This window comes from Gordionus sp. m RMFG-2023, chromosome 3 (assembly GCF_954871325.1).
Source record: "Gordionus sp. m RMFG-2023 chromosome 3, tfGorSpeb1-WG-v2, whole genome shotgun sequence".
In the NCBI taxonomy this organism is placed as follows: Eukaryota; Metazoa; Nematomorpha; class Gordioida; order Chordodea; family Parachordodidae; genus Gordionus; species Gordionus sp. m RMFG-2023.
The window spans coordinates 16,201,861-16,222,990 of record NC_088777.1 but is presented as its reverse complement, the minus strand read 5'-3'; the positions used below and the strand labels follow the sequence as shown (position 1 = coordinate 16,222,990).

The window sequence follows — 21,130 nt, the reverse complement described above, 5'->3', positions numbered from 1 at the left end:
AATATATCTAAATCTTGGCTTTATGTAATAATAAATAATAAATACTAAATTTATGATATTTTAAAAAAACATAAACTTATAGTAAACTTTTTTTACCTAGACTCATATAATTCAATTCAGATAATTTCAAATAAAATTTTTTATCTTTCTCTATCATTGAAATGTAGCTAATTATTCATTCCAAAATTTTTAAAAGGTATACTTTTTTTAAAAAAACTATGCATAATATTCAAAAAAATTGTTATATATTTTGCTGTTTTTTTTAAATAATATTTTTCTTGCTCTTAATTTTTTTTAAAAAGTTCACTTTTTTCTTAGGTTTTTTAAACTGCGCAAGTCTTTTTTTGTTTTTTATACCAAGTCCCAGCACTATTATGTGTCATATTATGGATTTGGAGGCTAGGTAGCTTTTACAATTTCAGAAGGCTCAAAAAAAAAATTTAACATTTTCAAAATTACCTTTTTTTTATTGGTATAAAAAATAAATTTCAAAATTTTGAGGGGGCTCTTCATATTTTTCAGGAGACTCGAGCCCCTGCGCCCCCCCCCTCAGTGATTCTACTGCGTAGTGGTCAATATAATACATTTTAGAAAGCTTAAATAGCAGAGCCAACGACCTTAAAAAGTTAAGAATCTACAAAGGAAGGAGAGATGATCATTATTATTTATTAATAAAATATTACGCCATTTCAGGTGCGTTAACCAAGAAGTGAGAAATTTCCAACCCGATTAGAAATCTGCCTGTTCTTGTACATATCATTTTAACCCTGCACTACTAATTTTATGAACGAGTTACTTTAATACTAATATATGTTAAAAATTACTACGATATAAAATTTTAAATAACTTTAAAATTAATTCAGCTTTGGGAAATTTTTTTATTGTAAAATAATCATAAAACGTATTAAATACAAATATGTTCATGTAAAATTAAATTTAATCATAAAAATCGCATTCATGGCAGCATGATGTATCCTAAAATGCTTTTTTTGCTGTGTCCACTTTGTTGTAGTCATATGCCTCAATTTTGATAGGCAAAACCTGCAAATAGTACGAATAGATTTGGAAAGATTTTCCCTTTCTTCTAATGGGTGTTTCTCTAGAATATCTGCTATTTAGGGAGTCTATAAAAAAATACTACCTTTTGACTTATCATTCGTAATTGTTACTAGCAAGTTATAATGCAGAAAATAATGACAGTAAAAATAATTTTTCTATTGGAAAATATTTTTTAATAAAAATAAATAATAGGAAAAAAAATTATTAAATGCAAGCACGTCTAAATATACAAATTTGGATATTGTCAAAATACTCTTCGTAATAAATATGTGTAGTATTCCATAGGGCTAATTAACATTTTCCCTTTAAACATATCCCACTCCCCCAAAAATGTATACAATATAACATTATAAACAATGATTTGATAGAAAAATAAATTAATAATTTTTAAAACAACTAATTCATAATTTTCAGAAAAAAATATTTATATATAAAAGTAAGCCAAAGGCTTAAAATAAGTGGGCCTAAAGACTCCCAATAAAATTTAAGGTAGAAACCCCCACCTAATAGTCCTCCCCCATAGGCGTGTCCAGAACTTTTCTGGGGGGGGGAGTACTATTAGCTTGGGGTTTTTCCCACATGGTTTATTGAAGGTCTTTAGGTCCACTTATTGTAGACCTTTGACTATATTAGAATTTTCTAAAATTTATAAAAACCCTTTTTTCCTAAAAATGAATTATAGCCGTTATAGATATTAACTTTTACTAATTTTTCTTTCAAATCCTTCCTAATAATGGTATATTGTATACATTCTAGGTGGAGAGGAGGGGTGTGTAGGAAAAAGATTTGAAATAGATTCGGAAGGATTCTGTGGTAATAATATTTGAAGATTTATAAGAGCTGCCTGATCAATCAAGAACCTTTCATTTATTTGAGTTATAAAAGTATCCAAGAGGGAGATAAAGGGATTTATTTTATAGTAGTCTTTGACTGAACCTATATTGATATTAAAACGATGGGCTTGTCTTGCTGCGAAAAATATTAAACCAAGCGTGTAGTGAGAAATTTTCTACGGGGAGGGGGCATAATTTTTTTTAATATTTAAATAATTTTTTTTTGGAGCATTAAAAATTTATTAGAGCAAAATAAATTATTAGAACTAACCAAATTTTAAAATATGATAATTTCAGATACAAGTTATAAAATATTGGAAAATACAAAATATTAAGAGCGAATATAATACGGTTAGAAAATATTATGGTTATATAAATCGGTATGTAAATCACAATAAAATATAAAATTAAACATTTTATTGATTTAAAAAGTTAGTCATATTGTTTATAAATAAATATTTAATCTTGCGATTATGCCAATTTTTTAATGATTTGTTTTGTATGGGTAATTAGATCTCGATGAGTAAAACTAGTCTATTCAATCAATTTGTCATACTTTTGATATATGTTTTTATTCTCTGTAATGAAGAAAAGGTCCTCTCAGTTATGCTTGTATTAATTGGTTTCATTTCCAAAACATATAATAATTTTAATCATTTATAAAATATATTTTAAAGTATGCAATGCTTCCACTGTATTACTTGGAGGATTATCTACAAAAATAAATCTTTCATTCAATATTTAAACTCTGTAATTAATTGGCCTTCAGATGCATTTATATCATTTGAATAAAATTTAGCTAAATATTTAATTTTTCAATATCAAGATTGGATATATCCTCAGACCAGAGGGAGTTATTTATTTGTAAATTGGATAAAGCCAATTGGTAAATCACAAATCGTTCATTGATTTAATTCAAAATTATATCTAAAAGTGGAATAAAAATGGTTATTATATTGACCCTCAATTGAATCCACGTTAATCTTCGAATGATTTGTTTGTTGGTAAAGTCGAGGCTTGTGAATCTCAAAGTCATATAATTTCGCTTTCACCTCAACAATCACATAAATTTCGAGAAATTCCTGGTCGATATTATATCTTGGTCTTCTAAGTTGTAATAATAATATTCGAGATTCTCATAACTTCAGCCAAATCTATTTTTTGAAAAATATTTTATAAAATTGTTGTGTAATAAATAATTTATTACATTCCAATGAAAAAAAATCAGTAGGCAGATTAAATCTAATAATGTATCCGCTTCAGATAAAATATGTGTTTCAGGTGATTCTGATATTTCTCCAAGGGCCAAGATCCAATAAGTGCCATAACGCTCCATCTTGTCGTGCAGACATTTTGCTGTTTCTTTTTTCTGTAGCACAAGAAGTCTCAGAAATAATTTTATTCAGCAAAATTTTTACTAATATTTAGAATAAAATATAATCTATTTGAAATAGAATACTTTGCAAATCACAATTCTTGAGGCCCTTTTATATAAGTTTACAAAAATTCTTGTTATTGGGTGGGGGATTTCTCCCCCTCCCTCTGGCTAGGTGCCTAAGCCCTTTTATATTTTTTTCAAAAATTTTGCTACGCTTCTCCCCCCCCCCCCTTTTACCCGTTGGCTAAGCGCCTGTATTAAATTAATTGAGTTCTGCTTTTGATCATTTATATTTGCTCTAATTTCCTTAAGTTCCAATATAATGCTTAACTATTCTCATGTCAATCAAATGGTTGTCATTTTTTTGAAATATTTTACTTTAGTTTTGCAGTGAACAAGTGTCAAGTTATTTGGTGGGAAATTTTAAAAATTGTATATATATATAACGCCAAGAAAAATTTGAAATCCATAATAATTCACTCTTTTTTTAGATTTAAAAAAGAAATTATATAGATTTTAACAAAGAGGTGTATAGCTATTTTTTAGTATGAAAATAAATTTCTTAGATAGCTATTTAGAATTCTAAAAGGCAAAATATGGGGCGTAGCCTTGCGTTTTAAAAATTATCCACTAAAAATGTATACTTAGGGACATTAAAATGTATTTGAGAGATAACGGAATGTCCAGACAATGATACTTTATTGGACGATTTTCTTTATAAATTAAAACCAGTGAAATATAGAGGTGTTAAATATAAATCAGTTCATGATACGACTTTTTGGTTTTCCATATAAGAAATTTTTATAAATAAATGAAACCCTGAATTTTTTAAAAAGTTTTCATAAAATTTTAAAGGGAAATTTATTTATAGTGGAAATAAATATTCTGAGTCACCCGCCTATTTGTAAATGGTACATATTTAAATGGGTGAATCGCCAGCCGTAGTTGCAGTGAATATTTAATTGGAACTTGAATATCAGCTGATCACAACGTTGACTGGACTTATTGTGTATATCCATCTTCAATAAAGTTATGAAAAATATTATTTTTATTCCTTATTTTAATAACTAATTCTTTCGAAAATTATAATCATTTTTTTAACCATTTTAAAAAACTTATTGAAAAAAAATTCGCAATAAAATTTAAATTATAATAACATTTGATTATTTTGTTTTGAATAAAGACGTTAGATCCTGTAGTCACTTGCTTTAATATTTAAAAAAAAATTATATTGACAATTATTAAAAAAAAATTTATTACATAATTGTCAAGAATATTATGTACCATACCTATAAAACATATTTTGAGTTTTAACATTAGAAAGTTTATTGTTTACATTACTCAAAATTATAATTCACTTTTTATTGAAAAATAATATAATTATTTTGATATCTTTACAATATAAACTATTAAAGCTATTTAAATTTAATGATAAAAAATTTGAATTTGTATAACTATTTAATTATCGAATATATAAATATTATAGGAATCAGGGTTGAGCAATACCTATACAGGTTATTAAAAAAATTATATATTAGATACAGGGCACATTTAATTTTAAAAGGATACAAGATATACTTTATACAAAAAAATGGAGAAAAAAAATTTAAGGAATAAAATAACTTCATCTCAGGGAATAAAAAATTAGGGGGAAAAAATTATCTATTATTTAAAAAAGGAAATATAATAAAACATTTTAAGCTATTAGAGGTCTGCAAATGCTAAAATTTTCCTGCCTAGCCCTGGGATTTAATTTTTGCCTGGTCGTCAAATATGTATCCGGCTCGGTTTTCATTTTTTTACTAAGGTCAACCCGGTTTTTTAGAATCCAAAAATTATCTTATGGAAAAATAGCCAATAATGGTGAAGATTTAAGTTGCATGATTTTCTTATAGCAATAAACACAAAATGTAGGGAAAAAATCGTATTTATGAATGAATGATCATAAACTAAAATTACAAGCAAAATGAAATATGTTATTTTAATAAAATTAGGCTTTAGAATGATTTTTTTTTCTATTCTCTATGAAGCAGGCCTGGTATCTTTACTTTTTTTCCGCCCTTGCCCGCTATTTTTTTTGCTTGGTCCGATCCAAATAAATTTTTTTATCGAGCATTACAGATATCTAATAGAAAGATATGCAAGCATAATTAAATATAGCCGCTAAGCAGAGATCTGGAATAAACAAAAGTTTTCATCGTTATTTAATTTTAAAAAAAATTATAATAAAAGTAAAATCCAATAATTTTGTCTAATAATAATTTATCATCTTCTAGTCGAAGCCCTTGCACTATAAATTCTATTATATTAAGATATTAAAAATTAATTTATATTTTTTTCATCAGTTACCTGCAGAGGGCATTATAAATTAAATTTATTTTTTTGAAATTGACCAGGCCACAGTTTTATAAAAAAAAATAGCGGCTGAGCCTAGCATTTCAAAGCTTAATTTAATCAAAACCCCTGAGATTTTATATCAGGATCGGCTAGTTGTCCTATCCCTAATTTCCATAGAAAATAATATAGCTTCTTTAGCAAAAATATTATATCATCGTTTGCAAACAACAACGTAAGGAAGATAAAAGTTTATATGCAGCGTATTGCAATTAAGTTAAAAATTTAATTTAAAGTGTATTATCTATTTATATGATAAGTCAAAAAAAAGACTTTAATAGAAAAATCTTGTTTTTTATATGTTTTTTTTTCAGTTAAAATAAAATAGAGAGAAAAATAAGTAATGTTTAATTTAAATAATTATATGTAAAATTATCAAAGATTAAAATTAAAAAAGTATCTTCTATCTTTAAAAAATTGTTAAAGATAAAAGTACTTTCCAAAAATTTGTATCTTAGATACTTTAAAAAATTCTTAAAAATATGCAAGATAATCTAAGATACAAATATCCGAGATACTGCTCAGCCCTGGAAGGAATGAAGGAAGTAAAAAAAATAGAGAAAGGAGCAGGGAAGAAAGGAGGATAGGAAAAAAAGAAAGAGGAAAGCAAGAAAAAAATAATAAACAACGAGGAAAGTGAGAAAGGAAATGATAAATGTAATCTTTCTATTTATACTTTTATAGAAATTACATATAAGATCATCAGATATAGCTAACGTGTAAATACAACAGTTTTAAAAAAAACTATAATGTTAACATGTAAATGATTTGTTGTTTTTTTTCAATTTTGAGTAAATTTTTGTCGCCTTTTATTTTGTTTTCGAAAAAAAAACATTTTTCTGAATGTCATTGCCAAATTTTTATAATTAAAGTGTTAAAACAAATATTTTTTTTCTTCTCAAATACACATTTTTTTTGATCTAAGCAAAGGATCCCTTAAAAATGGATTCTATATTGTTATAACTGAATTCTAAATTTAAAAATATTTTTAATTCGTTCCTTTCAAAAAAAGTCCTAAACAAGTTCTATATGACATGCTAAATTACATCCCTATCATCGACAATGGGTAAGCAAATTAATAAATATAATTTCTTAAGTAAATTTTGATAGTCTTTTTACGTATAATTACATATAATTATAGTTGGGTATTGGATAAATGTCGGTTAATTCTGTTCAATTTACAGGCGCGCGCAGTTTCTTTCAAATATGAGCAGCTATATTTTAAGAAAACCCCCATAGGTAAATCATAATTTTCGGGCAAAAAATCGGTTTAGTTAATTTTTTTAGGTAGCTAATAATGGTTTAAACAGCTAATCGCCCCTCTGACTCCATGCGGTAGAAGGGTCCTAAGAGTATTGTTATGCTCATAATGTAGCCAGAGAGCGGAATCCTCCTTACAAATTTTCCTAAATATATCATTTCAATCGAATAAAAATTGTTACGCTATAACCCACTTCCCTTCTGACCCATTTTTCCCAGAAAAAAAACTAAATAAGCAATTATAAACATTAATTTTTTTAAATATTGTTATAAATATTTTTTTACTATAAATTAAATTTTTCAGAAAGGAGCATATAAAAATTATATAGTTTATAACCCAGCCAAATGCCGGTAAAAAGCCAATCTAAGGCTCATCAAATTTAACGATTCCCCTACTGGGAAAAATTCTGGCTATGGCTAAGGTTATGTTTCATATAATTACTATTATTTTTAATTACATAATTCAGTTTTATATTAATTAAATACTTTCTTTTTAAACTCTTAAGAATAATTTTGGCAGGACCAGGCTAGAAATTTTTTGAAAATTATATTAAATATAAAAAAATTTTATATACGATTATCAATTATCATAAAATACATAAATTAAAATAAATAAAAAAAATGGGACATAAATTAAGTCATTTAACTTTTCTAAAGTCTGATTCTTTAAAAATATTCTTATTTTAATATAAATTCACAAAAAATAAGAAGAATAATGAGATTTATTTTATTTTAAATTTTTTAGATCGAACGATTTTTAATCATACTTTATTTTCCATAATTTGTATAATATATATCCACCCTATTGCATTATAATAAGAGTTTAAAACTCTATTATTCGTAGATAAAAAAATAAAAGAATTTAATATTTGTATATGTCTGGTCTAGTTTATCGCCAAAGATAAATATCATTTTGTTTTCCCCATTTAATTTGTCATTACAGTTGTCGCGTTCTAAATAGATTACCCCTATATAATAAGAGCTTCTTTTTTCTTTATTTTAAATTAGCTTTCATAACATTAAAAAAATATATATGACTAATTAAAATGTTATATAAATCTAAAAAATTTATAGAAATAATTTGTATATAAGATATAATTAAAAATCAATCTATATTTGTTTTAAAAAAGGCAACGTTACCCTGTATTCACATACAAAACGCGAATTCGCGATGAAGTATACAAAATTTATTGTATACTTCGCTTCGAATTGGCTGCATGCTTATGCCGATTTATTTTATTAATTCAAATCCAAAAACAAGTATATCAATAATAGAAAACAAAGAAATTATAAAAATAGGAAGAAATGGAAAAGGGATAAATTTATCTGCACAGAAAATTTTGTTCAAAATGAGTAAAAAAAAATTTCATAATTATATCAAAAAAGATAATGAGGTAGGAGGAAAATAGAATTAGTATAAATTTATTCTTTCTTTTTCAAAACTCGCCATTTTCTCTTTTGTTTTGTTAGTCGATTCAGTTATTGTCAGAGACCTACGGAAGTATATTATTTATTTTAAAATCCGATTGTATCAATGTTAATATATTGATATATTAGGTTTGTATTTTATTTGGTAAAATTTCTATCTATATACATGTCAAATTTTATATAATATACCAAACCGGAGTTTTTTTTAAAAAAAATCTTCACATTTTCGGGCTGGATTTTTTTACTAGCCTCTTCATCTCAAATTATAAATCCCTAATAGGAATTCATATAGGACAGATCGGTTTAAATTAGAGGAAATTTTTTTTCTAAGATATTTTAAATTGTATATCTACCCCCACCCCCACCCCCAACCCCCTCTCTCCCTTTCCTCATGTTTAATATTAAAAAAATAGCTTGTTTATGCGCATTTTTACAAATCACAGTAACTTTTTGATTTCGAGCAAGAACTTATTTTGGTTTTTCTTTTCTTGAAATATTTGTTTTTATCAAAATACCCCCCCCCCCCTCACCATCCCATATGGGAGAATTATATTTTTTAAAAAAGAGAGATTCACTTAAATTTTCATTATATAAAACTTTAAATTTTTATTTACATTTTATCTCCTTTAAAAATGCAAAAATATAAAAAATCTGGGTAGCTCTAATTAAATTTAGAAGATTTATTAGAAAAATTATATATATATTATATATATATTTGATATTCATTATAATTTATAATGTTATATAATAATAATAATAATCTTGCTTTTATTTAAAAGGTATCGAATTATAAATAAGGATTAAAAGGTTGCATCAATTTTTTTATTCAAAATAAAACATTTTTTTTTGCCATCTCCAGTGTTTTCTATGAACTGTATTTATATTATTGAAACATCTTGTTGTTTTTTTTGAAATATTCGCTCTTCTAATTTCTTGTTCAATATTGCTAACGTAATTATCTACAACAAGTAAATAGTTGGCGGTAGCTAAACAAAATTAACTCATACTAGTTACTTTTCAGGTTACTTTTTATACTATGTTAAATGTTTATATATCTCATTCATTATCTTTATATGATGATTTTTCAAATTACTGGTTATTAAATGCAATGCCTCACTTACGTCATGTTTTCAGAATGTTTATTTATTCTGGGCAAGGTTTATTTTTGGGGAAAAACGAGGGAGCCTTTTAGACACTAATTTTGAAAACGGTTTATTGTTAAGGTCAAATAATATCTATACTGTGTTCCAATTGAACTGATACCTTTTTTGTTTTAGGAATAAATTTATCCATTCTAAAAATCAATGATATTTTTTATAGATTGAGAGAAATTATCAATGTTTTCTGCAAATCTTATCAAATTCTATCACAGGTTATTTTTTTCAAACTAGTATGACAAAAACATGAAAACATCAACATTTAAAATTTTCAGTCAAATGTTGTATTTCAAAGTCGATGCAAAATGCCGGTCTTGAATACATGCTCTAGGGCGATTTCGCCATTCATTGATTCACAATCCACAACTTGTTGATCAAAACGATTCCATTTTTTCACAAGCTGCTTTTTGAGATGGTCAACTTCTCGTTGAAGGTTTGATAAACACGTTCATAAAGGACGCTCCATATCTTGTAGTCAGCCGGATTGAGATCAGGGCTATTAAGGATCAAAGATAGGGAGAAATAAAATCTGGATTTTCTCTTGTAAGATGACACAGTTTCTCTGGCTCGGTGAGCTGGAGCATGTCCTGCTGGAATATAAAAAATTTACTGCTCTACAATTCTTTAATAACAGGCAATAAATGCCCACTTACGAAAACGTCACGATAGTATATACTATTAATTCTGACCCCTGGATCGATAAAGATGTGGACGATTTCGAGAAATTTGAAAGAGTACAAAGAAATCAATGCAACTTGTTTTTTTTTCTCATTGAAACGGCAACGTCCACCTTACCATTTGCAGATTTACTGGTGGAGTTACTGTAAACAGCTTTTTATCCATAAACCATATGACATGAACTAATGAGGGTATTTTTATAAAAGTTGTTTGGTGAGTACCGAACGGGCAATCTTATTCGTATCGATTAGGTCTTTGGCTTGTTTCTTTCTTAAAAATTTCTGTGCAGCTCTTTGTTGATTATCGGATGCACTGTAGTTTGCGAAATACCAGTTTCTCGGGATACCTAATGAATTGTTCGGTGGGTGTTAGGTCGGTCTTGGCTCAATACGAGTGCTTCAGCAGAATCAAAATTTTAATAGTACGAGCTGCGTGTGGTCTATCACCACCGTACCGTTTTTGCCGATCCGGTAGCATCTATCTTTGCAACCAACGATTCAAGGCTGTGGTGGACCAGTGTCTGTTAGAAAATTCCTTTAAAAATATTTTTCTCCGTAATATTTTTATGGTCTTAAAATTTAATTAAACTAAAGTCATTTTTATTGAAAGCCACTTTTTTTTACTATCGTCTTCTTAAATGTAATTAATATTTAAAAATTTTTACATGATGGAAAGTTCGAATTTTGTTTGTCCAACTTTGAATGTATACCACTTTGGACCCTGTTGATAGAATTTAACGAAATTTGGAGAAAATGATAATTTATTTTTCTCTCCCGATCTATATAATTTTATTAAATTATCTTTTTAAAACAAAATGGTATCAGTTTCATTGGAACACCGTGTATTATGCCTAAATTTAAAAAAAATTTATATTATGGTATATATGTCGTAATGTGATATGGACTCTATGGGGATTGGGAATTTTTCGATTTTAAATAATTTGCTGAGGGCGATTTATAAAAATTTTAAATTTGGTCACTGAAAATGTATCGTAACATGTACAGAGTGTCTACCTTAGGAATTTAGTTTTTACCATAAACTTTTGTATTTTTTTTAAGTTATATGAAAAATCCATATAAAAATCAATTTAAATTATGAATAGTTATAAAGTTTACAGTAAAATTGTATGTAATTCACGGTTGTGTACTCTATGTATGCATGCTGAAATGCATTTCCAGTCAAATCAATTTAAAATTTAAATATCGCCCTCAGTAAATTATTTAAATTCCAGAGATATGGAATCCCTATGAATTTCATATAATACGACATGTATTTTTTTTTCATTATAATAATTTCCTTATTAAATAAATTGTATTTTCATTTAAATTCATGTATAATTAGTTAATTTTGAACTTTTTATATAAGTTAGGATTAAATTTGTAGCTAGTTACTTTTTAATAGTCGATTTTTAAAAACAGCCCGATTAAGATTTTAGACAAAATAATATTATGTAACCCTGGAGATTTTGTTTATAGATGGCAAATTGGAGACCGGAGCTATTTCGAACATTTTTGATTTGTGACTAGTGTTGTTATACGGCTCGTTTTGAGCCGATTTTTCAAAACGGCTAACTCACTACTTCATCCAGAAAAATATTATCCAAGTCTGAAGATTTTGCTCATAGAAGGAACAAAGGTCTAAGCATATATTAACAAAATCTTGAGGCTTAGGCAATATTTTTCTGGCTAAAATATTGAGTTAGTCGTTTTTAGAAATCGGCTCAAAACGAGCCGTTTAACAACACTATTTGTGCCATAAAATTGTGAAAATAAAACTTTTCCTTTAGGCTGCTATAATTTTACTATGCTAAATAAATTTTATTCCTTTATAAACTAAGAAATAAACTAAATTTTATTCAAATAAATGTGAATATTATGTTTGTATATTTAATTAATATTAATTTTAATTGCTTGATCGGGGCTCGCGATCCGGTTCCAAAGCATTGGACTACAAGGTCAAGACAATTAAGCGCATCCAATCCATCTACTGATTACCAAAAAAACCCCAGATATAAATTTTATGACAGGTGAATGAGATAGCGAAAGCTCTTTAAAATATATAAAAACTTGGTAAAGGGAGATCTCAGATACCATTTAATCGTTAATAAATTATTTTAAAAAATGATTCATTTTTAAAGAAAATGTTCGACAAATTATTAACCTTTACTTGAAAATAAAGAAAATTGCTGGAAACACTTATACCGTTCTAGAAAAATGTTCTCTTTGGAAATTGCTTAATATCGTCATATTTATATAATTTCCCACACCTTTTTATGGATGAAAAGAGTGAAAGTTTCTATTGACGGCAGGAAATTATCAAAACGAGCCTATCATAGGGGGAATGGTTCATCCAAAAAAATTTCTTTATTGTTTTAGAAAAATTATAAAAAATTTCTATATAATAGCTAATCTTTCTAATGGCATCATTAAATAATGAATATTAATTCGTTTAAAAAAGTTTAAAAGAATATTTTTGAGTTGTTGTTCTTATGCCATGTTTAAAGAATAAAGTATCAATGCATCATGAATCAGCTATAAGTCTGAAATACCTTTAGTTTTATATATTTCATAATTTCTAAGAAAAAAATTATATTTCTTTAAAAAATCTATAATTTTTTACTTACACACTATTTGGAGTCATATAAAATATATAGTCTAAGATTTTTTGGCACATGAATAAAGCATTTTTATATTAATCAAAGAATAAACAATAAAATTAAAAAAGTCACATTAAAACACTTTTAACAGAGAATTGTGCGATATTGAAATTCCAAAGGACACCACAATTAAAGGGTCTATTGACAAATTTATTTGGTATAAGAATTATTTTTTATCTATAATTTTTATAACATGAGTATGACAATGATAGTTCCTTAAATCAACAGTAATTTATAGATAATATTTATCTATTCTCGATTAAAATTATTTATATTTACTTAACACTTTCGTGACTTTAAAATAATAAATGATTATTAAATAAATGGCCTATATTTTTTAATTAATTTATAAATTATCTGGTCAGGAAAATAGAAAAGGTTTTACCTTATAGTTAAACATCTTTAAAAAAAGATGGAATCGATTTTGCACACGATAGGAATCAAACTGAATGGTGGTGGATTAGAGCCTTGTATTCGACTTACTTTTCTCGAATTCAGGGAAATTTTTTCAAAATTTGCCCAACCAATCAAATTCGACTAATTTTTTTAAAGATTCGAGACAGATCCGGTTTGAACTCTTATTTTAAAAATAGATTCCAATCGAAAAAAGTAAGATTTTGTTTTAAGGAAATCAGAAAAATTAAAAGTCTCACAGGATAATAAAAAATTTGGTGTTTTACTTGAATTGAAAAGAATATATTTATAAATGCATCAGGAAAATATTTAATAAATTAAAATGTTGCTTAGTTCCGAGTTTAGCTCGATCCTAGTGAGAATTAAATTAAGGTCCGGCTGAGTCAAATTTCTGAGAGGGTTTCAACTGATCCAAGCTTGTTAGGATTAAATTACTGACTTACTTTTAGTGGTGTGCATTGTAAAATGTTGGTACAAGCTGATAAGAATCAAGAAAATGACAGATAACCTTTATATCTGCATTCAATTTTTAAAGGCTAAGAATATACCAGGGCGTTATAACGTTTGAGATATTAGACATTTAATTTTTAAAAAATATAAAATATATTCACGTATTACTTTTAAAATGTGGAAATAATTTTGGAATTAATATAACTCACAAGCAAATGATAATCTTTTTAATGTGCAAACGCGCGAAATATCTAAATCTTTGAAATCTTCTGTCAAAGCTCAATTTTTTGGAAAGATGCTTTTGAACTCTTTGGTATGAGACATTAGCCTAGGTTTCAAATACATCTATATATGTACCATGTTAATATAAGCGCCCCGCTTGTCTATTGTCTATTCCGAAAGGAGGTGGAATAATTAATGGACTCATTGGTACTCAAATCAGTCATATTTATTGGGAGAAGAAAAAAAATGTAAAGTTAGAAGTGGGTTATAATTTAATCAAGTTTTAAATAATACATAAAGATTAGTAATTCATGTGCAATAGCTTTATGTTTATTTAACCTTTTTTTAACTTTTTTTTACATCTTGTCCTAGAATTGGACAAAATTATTCCGGATATCAATTGACAATATGACATCAGAGAATGCCCTAAAATTTAAAAAAATATGTTTAACATGAAGTGTAAATGATTATTTTTTTACTTTTGATTTGGAAATAAAATGAATAAATTGGCATATTTTTGCCCGGTGTTTTTTTATCAGGATTTTTTTCCTCATCGACGAGACAAGACAATCGTATTTATTTCAAATTATTAAAAAATTTTAAGTTTTAATCAGAAAGATTACTTTCTTTTTTAAAGATGTTACTTTAAATAAATAAAAAATAAGAAAACGATCCTATATCTCTTTCTCAAAATAAAAAGCAAATATAATATTTAACTTATTTTTTTTATTTAAGCAAATATTATTGTTTATAAAATTTATTTATTAAATCAATTTTTACCTTTTCTCTTTCAAATTTTTACCTTTTATAATTTGTATATTTTAATATTATGTTAGCAAAAATAACGAATTTTTAAATTTTCTTTGAAAAATGTCTTAATTATGGGAATGAAATATTTATCTCAGACTGTCAATTATCATTCTTACAAATCGGTGGATGTGAGGTAAAAAAAAAAGAGGAGAATAATTTTTGTTAACATTAAAAAAATTTTGTCAAAATATTCATATACCAAATAAGATTTAAAAAGTAAGAAAATAAAAGAAAGAAGAGAGTAAAGAAGATTAAAAGAGAAAAAAAGAAGAGGAAAAGAAAGATGCAAGGACGAAATAGAAAAAAGGAAGCAAAAGGAGTTTAAACTTTTTTCAGAGAAATACAAGAAAGATGTTTTTAGACACTTGCACCTTTACCTAAATTATACAATTTTTTTAACATTATTTATGTCAATCAAAATATTTTTTTCCCAGTTATCAGAACCTTTCAAAAATTCTGTATTATCAAATTTATTTAACATTCACAAATTGATTGAAATTTTATATTTCAATTTTTTCAATTTTGTTTAAAGTAAAATTAATTATAAAATTTTAAGAACTCATTATTATTGTATCACCACATCAGTAATGGATATTACAGGTGTTATTGATTTAAGATTTGTCTATAATACAATTTTCTTCTAAATTTTTTCAAAGAAAGGTGTAACTTTCATTTATTGCTAAAACTTCAAAGGTAAAAATTTTTTTGAATAAAAAAATTAACTATATATGGCGTCTTTGTTTTATCTTTTTTCATTTTATTATTTCTTTCTTTTTCAAGCTTTCCATCAACTATGACTATTTTAAACGTATATTTTGATGAGTATCTTAAAATTAGCTCCAATGCAAGTAGAGCCCGTCAAATTAATCTTTTATGATCTGTGGACGAGAAATTTATATTAGCATTTCGCCTGAGTCCCACACAAAAATTTGTTTATTTTTAAGACTGAATCTGGTCAAACATGGATTTTATTTTAAGCCTGAGCCTAGCTCGGGGTTTAAAGATTAATGCATGCTTATTTATAAAGTAAAATCACTAATTGTTTTATACAAAGTATTATTTTATTTTTATAAAAGAGGAGAAAACAAATAAATCTTAGCCAGATCCGTTTTTTTAAATTAGGCTAAAGCTTAGCTTCTGACTTGCAAGGCTTTAAGTTCGAGTCTTTATAAATTCAGATATCCACAAGAGTTGCATGATGACCTAAGGATTTATAAGAATATTTATTTACTTTTAGCATTTATGCCAAATATTTTAAGTTTGAACCATTTTACATACCCATTTTTATTTCTTCTATATTTTGTAAAGCCTGGCTTGATCTTCAATCTTTATCAATGTTATAATATTGAAGTATAAGGGAGACCGAAGATCTTATGAGCAAGGGGTTATTGTTTGGATTTTCTTCTTTACTAAAATCTAATGGTTAATTTTTTTCTAAAAAATAATATAATAACTATATTATATTATGCTTAATGCGGCTATAAAAAGACTTTTTATGTCACAATATATGAATTTAACCTTATTTTTTTGCAATTTTTCAAAAATATAAATAATATAGATTTTATTTGTCGAATAACTATCATTTATAAAAGATTGACCCTATTCTATATAAAATTATATTTTATTTTAATAAAAAATATCTATTACTATAGAATTAAATTTTAAAGATAACGAAGGTCTGGAGCTCGTTGAGGTTCATTCAAGTTATTTATACAGCAATTTTCAAATTTATATGACCATAAATTTTAATGTTGTTGAATTTTTTTTTATAATAACTGTTTTATAAATATATAAATTTTTTAGGCAAAAATTATAATTTTTTAGACCCCTTACATTTGATATAACCATTCCCGAGTATTTCGAGATTAATATTGTCGAAAAAGTATGAAACATTTTTTATATGATATAAAAGTAAGTATAAGGGAAACAAAATGAGATATTTTTTCAGAAACTATAATCGAGTATTTTATTTATTGCATAGTGCCTTTTTGGAAGTTCTCATATAGGGATTAGTGTTGTTAAACGGCTCGTTTTGAGCCGATTTTTAAAAACGGCTAACTCAATATTTCAGCTAGAAAAATATTGCATAAGCCTTGAGATTTCGTTAATAGATGTCCAAACCTTTGTTCCTTCTACAAACAAAATCTTCAGGCTTGCTTATTAAAATTCTAGATGAAATATTGAGTTAGCCGTATTTAAATCGGCTCAAAACGAGCCGTTTAACAACACTAATAGGGATGTAAAATAGCTCCATTTAAGCCAATTTTTAAAAACGGCTAACTCCTAAGCCAGAAAAAGTTCACTAATAGATATCCATTTATGACATATATAATCAAATCCTTAGCTTGAGTACTATTTTTCTGGATAAAATACATAAGTTCGCAGTTTTTTAAAATCAGCTAAAATGGAGCCATTTTACATCACTATCTTATGTGCGTCCCATAATATTGTAAAATTTTAAAAAAATTAAATTGATTATTAGATAGAGAAAAATGTAATAAATAAACTTTCTTCAATTGTTTTAGGAGTTTTCATTAGGGGCGTAATAATGTCTTATATTTGAGTTTGTTTCAATAGTAAATGTATATTTTAAAAACGAATTAAATAATAAAATAAATATTATAATAATATATATTGTGTTTATAATTATTATGCTGAGGTTGACACGAATTTCCTAATCAAAGTGAGGGATTATAAATATTATATTATATGTATACTAAAAAGCTTTTATAACAAAAAAAGATAGATATATTATTATATTTTATAAAAAAAATAGATTATGTAATGTAATTCATGTTAATTTATGATTGGTTTATTTAAAAAAAATAAAAACAACAAAATCTGTGATTGATTTTTACACTTATATTCCAAATAATCTACTTTGGAGCTATGATTAATTATGTGAAGTGTGCCATTTTTACCATTTTACCCCATACCCAGGGTAAAATGGCTAAGCAACAGGGTAAGTGATATTTAATTTAAACATAATTTGTTTTATTGAACAAAATATTGCAATTTTGATATCTTACCATTATTTTTAAATATAAACTAATCAATACAATTGGGGAATGTAAAGAATCTATCTAAAATAGCACCTTTAAATGCGCCTATTTTAGGCACATTACATTAAATTACTCTTCCCCTGCGATTATTTTTAAAATCTTATTCGAAAAAACTATTTATTATGTTCTCTTTTGCTTTTTTATATAGTGTAGACGTTAATATTTAAAAATTATATTTTTACAGTTTTAATCAAAAGGAAAATTTTAAGGGTTTTACCTTAAACAACTTTGCCCCAAGATGATATATATTAAACAAATCGTTATTGTGTGCTTTCTAGTTATTACAAACTTTCGATAAATTTTATTTTATAGCTATAAGTTTAAGGAACAAGTGTACAAATATTAAAATTATTGGCCTTGCTAATACTAAAATACACTAGAGAGTGTTTTTGTAATTTTGGGGTAAAACATGGTTTTTTGGAAAATATCTAACCCAAGAAAGTATTTCAAAAGACGAGCCAATTAGATATATAAATATATCTTAACACCAACTTTAGGTCCTTATGCCCAAGGTAAAAAGTATTCGCGTTAACATTGTTACCCATTCAATCGCTTTACCCTGATCTCCCCTATATTAAAGGATTTATAATTTCCTTTACAATAAATCTTTTTAGCTATTAAGCCAGTTTAGAAATTGTCTAATATTATAATAATGCATTATTATATCCAAAATATATTTTTTCCTTTATGACATTTAGCATTTTATTTTTTAACGTAGACCTAAATTAGAGCTGGAAGGACACAATGAAAGGAGTGCCATAGTAATGTTTGGAAATCGAATATTATTTTTTATATATATAATAGTTAATATGCGGTTTCTCTCCATTACTCTTTACACAAATAAATTCTATCAAATTTATTATTTGTTAGGTTATATATATTGCTCATCGTTAAGTTTTTATTTTGACCATTGTTTATACATGAATCATTTGTTGATAATATATAAAATTAACTGAATCTATGATAAATCGATTCCGTCATATTTAGTATAGTAGGTATTTGAGTAAAGAAAGAGATTTGCACAGGTCAATCTATTAATAATTTTTTTAGTTATCCGACTTAGAATAATCTTGGCTTTTAATTTTTTTTAAAGTAGTTATCCGGCCTATTAATTAAAATTCCATCACATAGTTGGGAAGTAACCGATTACATAGGATACCGCTATCTCTACTTTTTTCAGTCGATATATCTATAATATAATTCCAATTTTTTCTAAAAGTCACCATAGTTTAGCTACATATATTATTTAAGTATGCTTTACAACAAGTAGTCAAATACTTTTCATGGAAAATTTATCCACGGGCCCCTACATTTTTTATATAATAAAGTATATTAATGTCTATAAAAGATATATACATAATGCCTGAATGCAATCCTCATTTTTAAGCATAGGGTTCTATCATTATTATAGATGGTATGAAACCAGTTGTTTGGTATAACACACTATCATCCAAAGTCATTATTAGTGAATGAAGTGTGACTACATAAAATACTGATATAGTCCTGCAACTATAAATGATCTCATTTTTGGTTAGAAAAATTTTTACTTTTAGAATAAATTCTAATAAAAGTAAGTAAAATTAAACTCGAAAAATCCCTATATTAAACAAGCTAAACAATTATCCATGTGTTTTTTTAATTTGTTCTTCAGTATGAACCCTTGTGGAAAGATTATATAATTTTCAGAGTTGTTAAAAGATACTTTTTAAATGGATCTAGACACAGATACATCGTCTAAAATAATATCTAGATACCGATATTTTAATCAAAAATCTATCTAGATACATATACAGATACCACATTTTTATATCTAGATACTTGTATCTAGATCCTTTAACAACTCTGATAATTTTACTTCTAAGAAAAATAAATTTAACCTATAAAAATTATGTGACGATATGCACAAAAGATTTTTATAACCTTATAAGAGTTTGCTAATTTTTGGTTTGGTGAATGATGGGGTGTTACAAAATTTAAAAAAATTTAAAAAAATTTAAGCCATCGAACCGAGACCACTTCTCACTATATAGTGATATAATTTAAAGCTAATCCAAATTCTCTAAAATAATCCTGTAGGCTTGCTTTTTATTTTAATTTTTATAGCTATAGCTGAGCTACATTTTTTTAGTTTATATTTCTATTCAGCTACATTTAATTTTAGCTACGCCAATTGGTTATGCAAGTCACCCATCTATAACCGTCACATAATTTGGCTATCATGTTTGAAATTTTTCGAAATGCCTAGCTAGTTATAAAATTTTGCTGCCTTGCCCTTAAATTTTTTATCAATAAAAGACTCATGATAATGTAAGAAGGTGCATGCAATTACGTAACCTAACCACTCCCACCAATCCTCATCTACAAAATTTTTGAATAGGCAAACAACTTAAATAATATATTATATTTAATCATATGTATATACCGTTATCATATAAACTGGGGAAAGTCAGGCAATCCTAAATAAAACGATTTAGACAAACATACTTTGACATGGGACAAAAAATACTCCCGATATAAAAAATATACCGGACAAAAATACTAGTGATCTGCATCGGGTCTAATTTTTCAAGCCCCCGGCCCGATTTTTTTTTAAAAAAAGTTTTGCCGGCCCGAACCCGAAACTTTTTCTAAAAAGTTTTGCCCCGGCCCGAACCCTAAATTTTTTTTTAAGAAAATTTACCGGCCGGCCCTGCTCGAACTTATTTAAATTTAGAAATTAATTTTTATAATTACTCAAAATAAAAGACATATGTTGTAAGGCGTCTAGTTCTATAAAATAAAATATTATTCGATATAAAATTGATAAATTTTAATATATTTTAAAAAATTCCAAGGCCCGACCCAACCCGGCCCAAATTTTATTTAAAAATATTAGACCCAAACCGGCCCGAACCCGATTTTTTTTTAAAAAAAATAGGCCGTTATTGGGCTGGGTACGGGCCGGGCCTTCTAAAAAATATCACAATTTATTTTTCAAAAACAAACTAAACTTACTGGACAATTTAAACAACATATTTTTAAAATGGTGTGTATCTTTTTTATCCAATTATGATTATCAGACGTGCAAATGCTAAGCTCAAACTTTATTCTAACTCATTAATCATGAGTATATCTATAAAAAAAACCAATTTTTAAAAAGTTTATATAGATATTTAATTTGTTTTTGCAAATGAAAGACTGTTTTTCTTTTAAATTTTGTCGGAAGCGTGACAAAATATTTTATTGAAAATGCATTTTTCATTATTTTTTTAAAAATCATTTAAATAATAAAACTCCCACCCCCTCCTATATTTTATTTTCTTAGTTTAAATGTCAAATACATGAGATAT

The 21,130-nt window shown here is 26.3% G+C and overlaps 1 protein-coding gene across 2 annotated transcripts in view; it reads left to right on the top strand.

Annotated features, from left to right (window-relative positions):
- Positions 1-6,570: 6,570 nt before the first annotated feature.
- LOC135927170 (fibroblast growth factor receptor 1-A-like) overlaps positions 6,571-21,130 on the top strand; it is a 30,451-nt gene continuing 15,891 nt past the window's right edge. For both annotated transcript variants that reach the window (XM_065463122.1, XM_065463123.1), the window contains exon 1: positions 6,571-6,730. In XM_065463122.1, the coding sequence (XP_065319194.1) occupies positions 6,727-6,730 (4 nt within the window). In that variant the 5' untranslated portion in view covers positions 6,571-6,726. The remainder of the gene's footprint in view (positions 6,731-21,130) is intronic.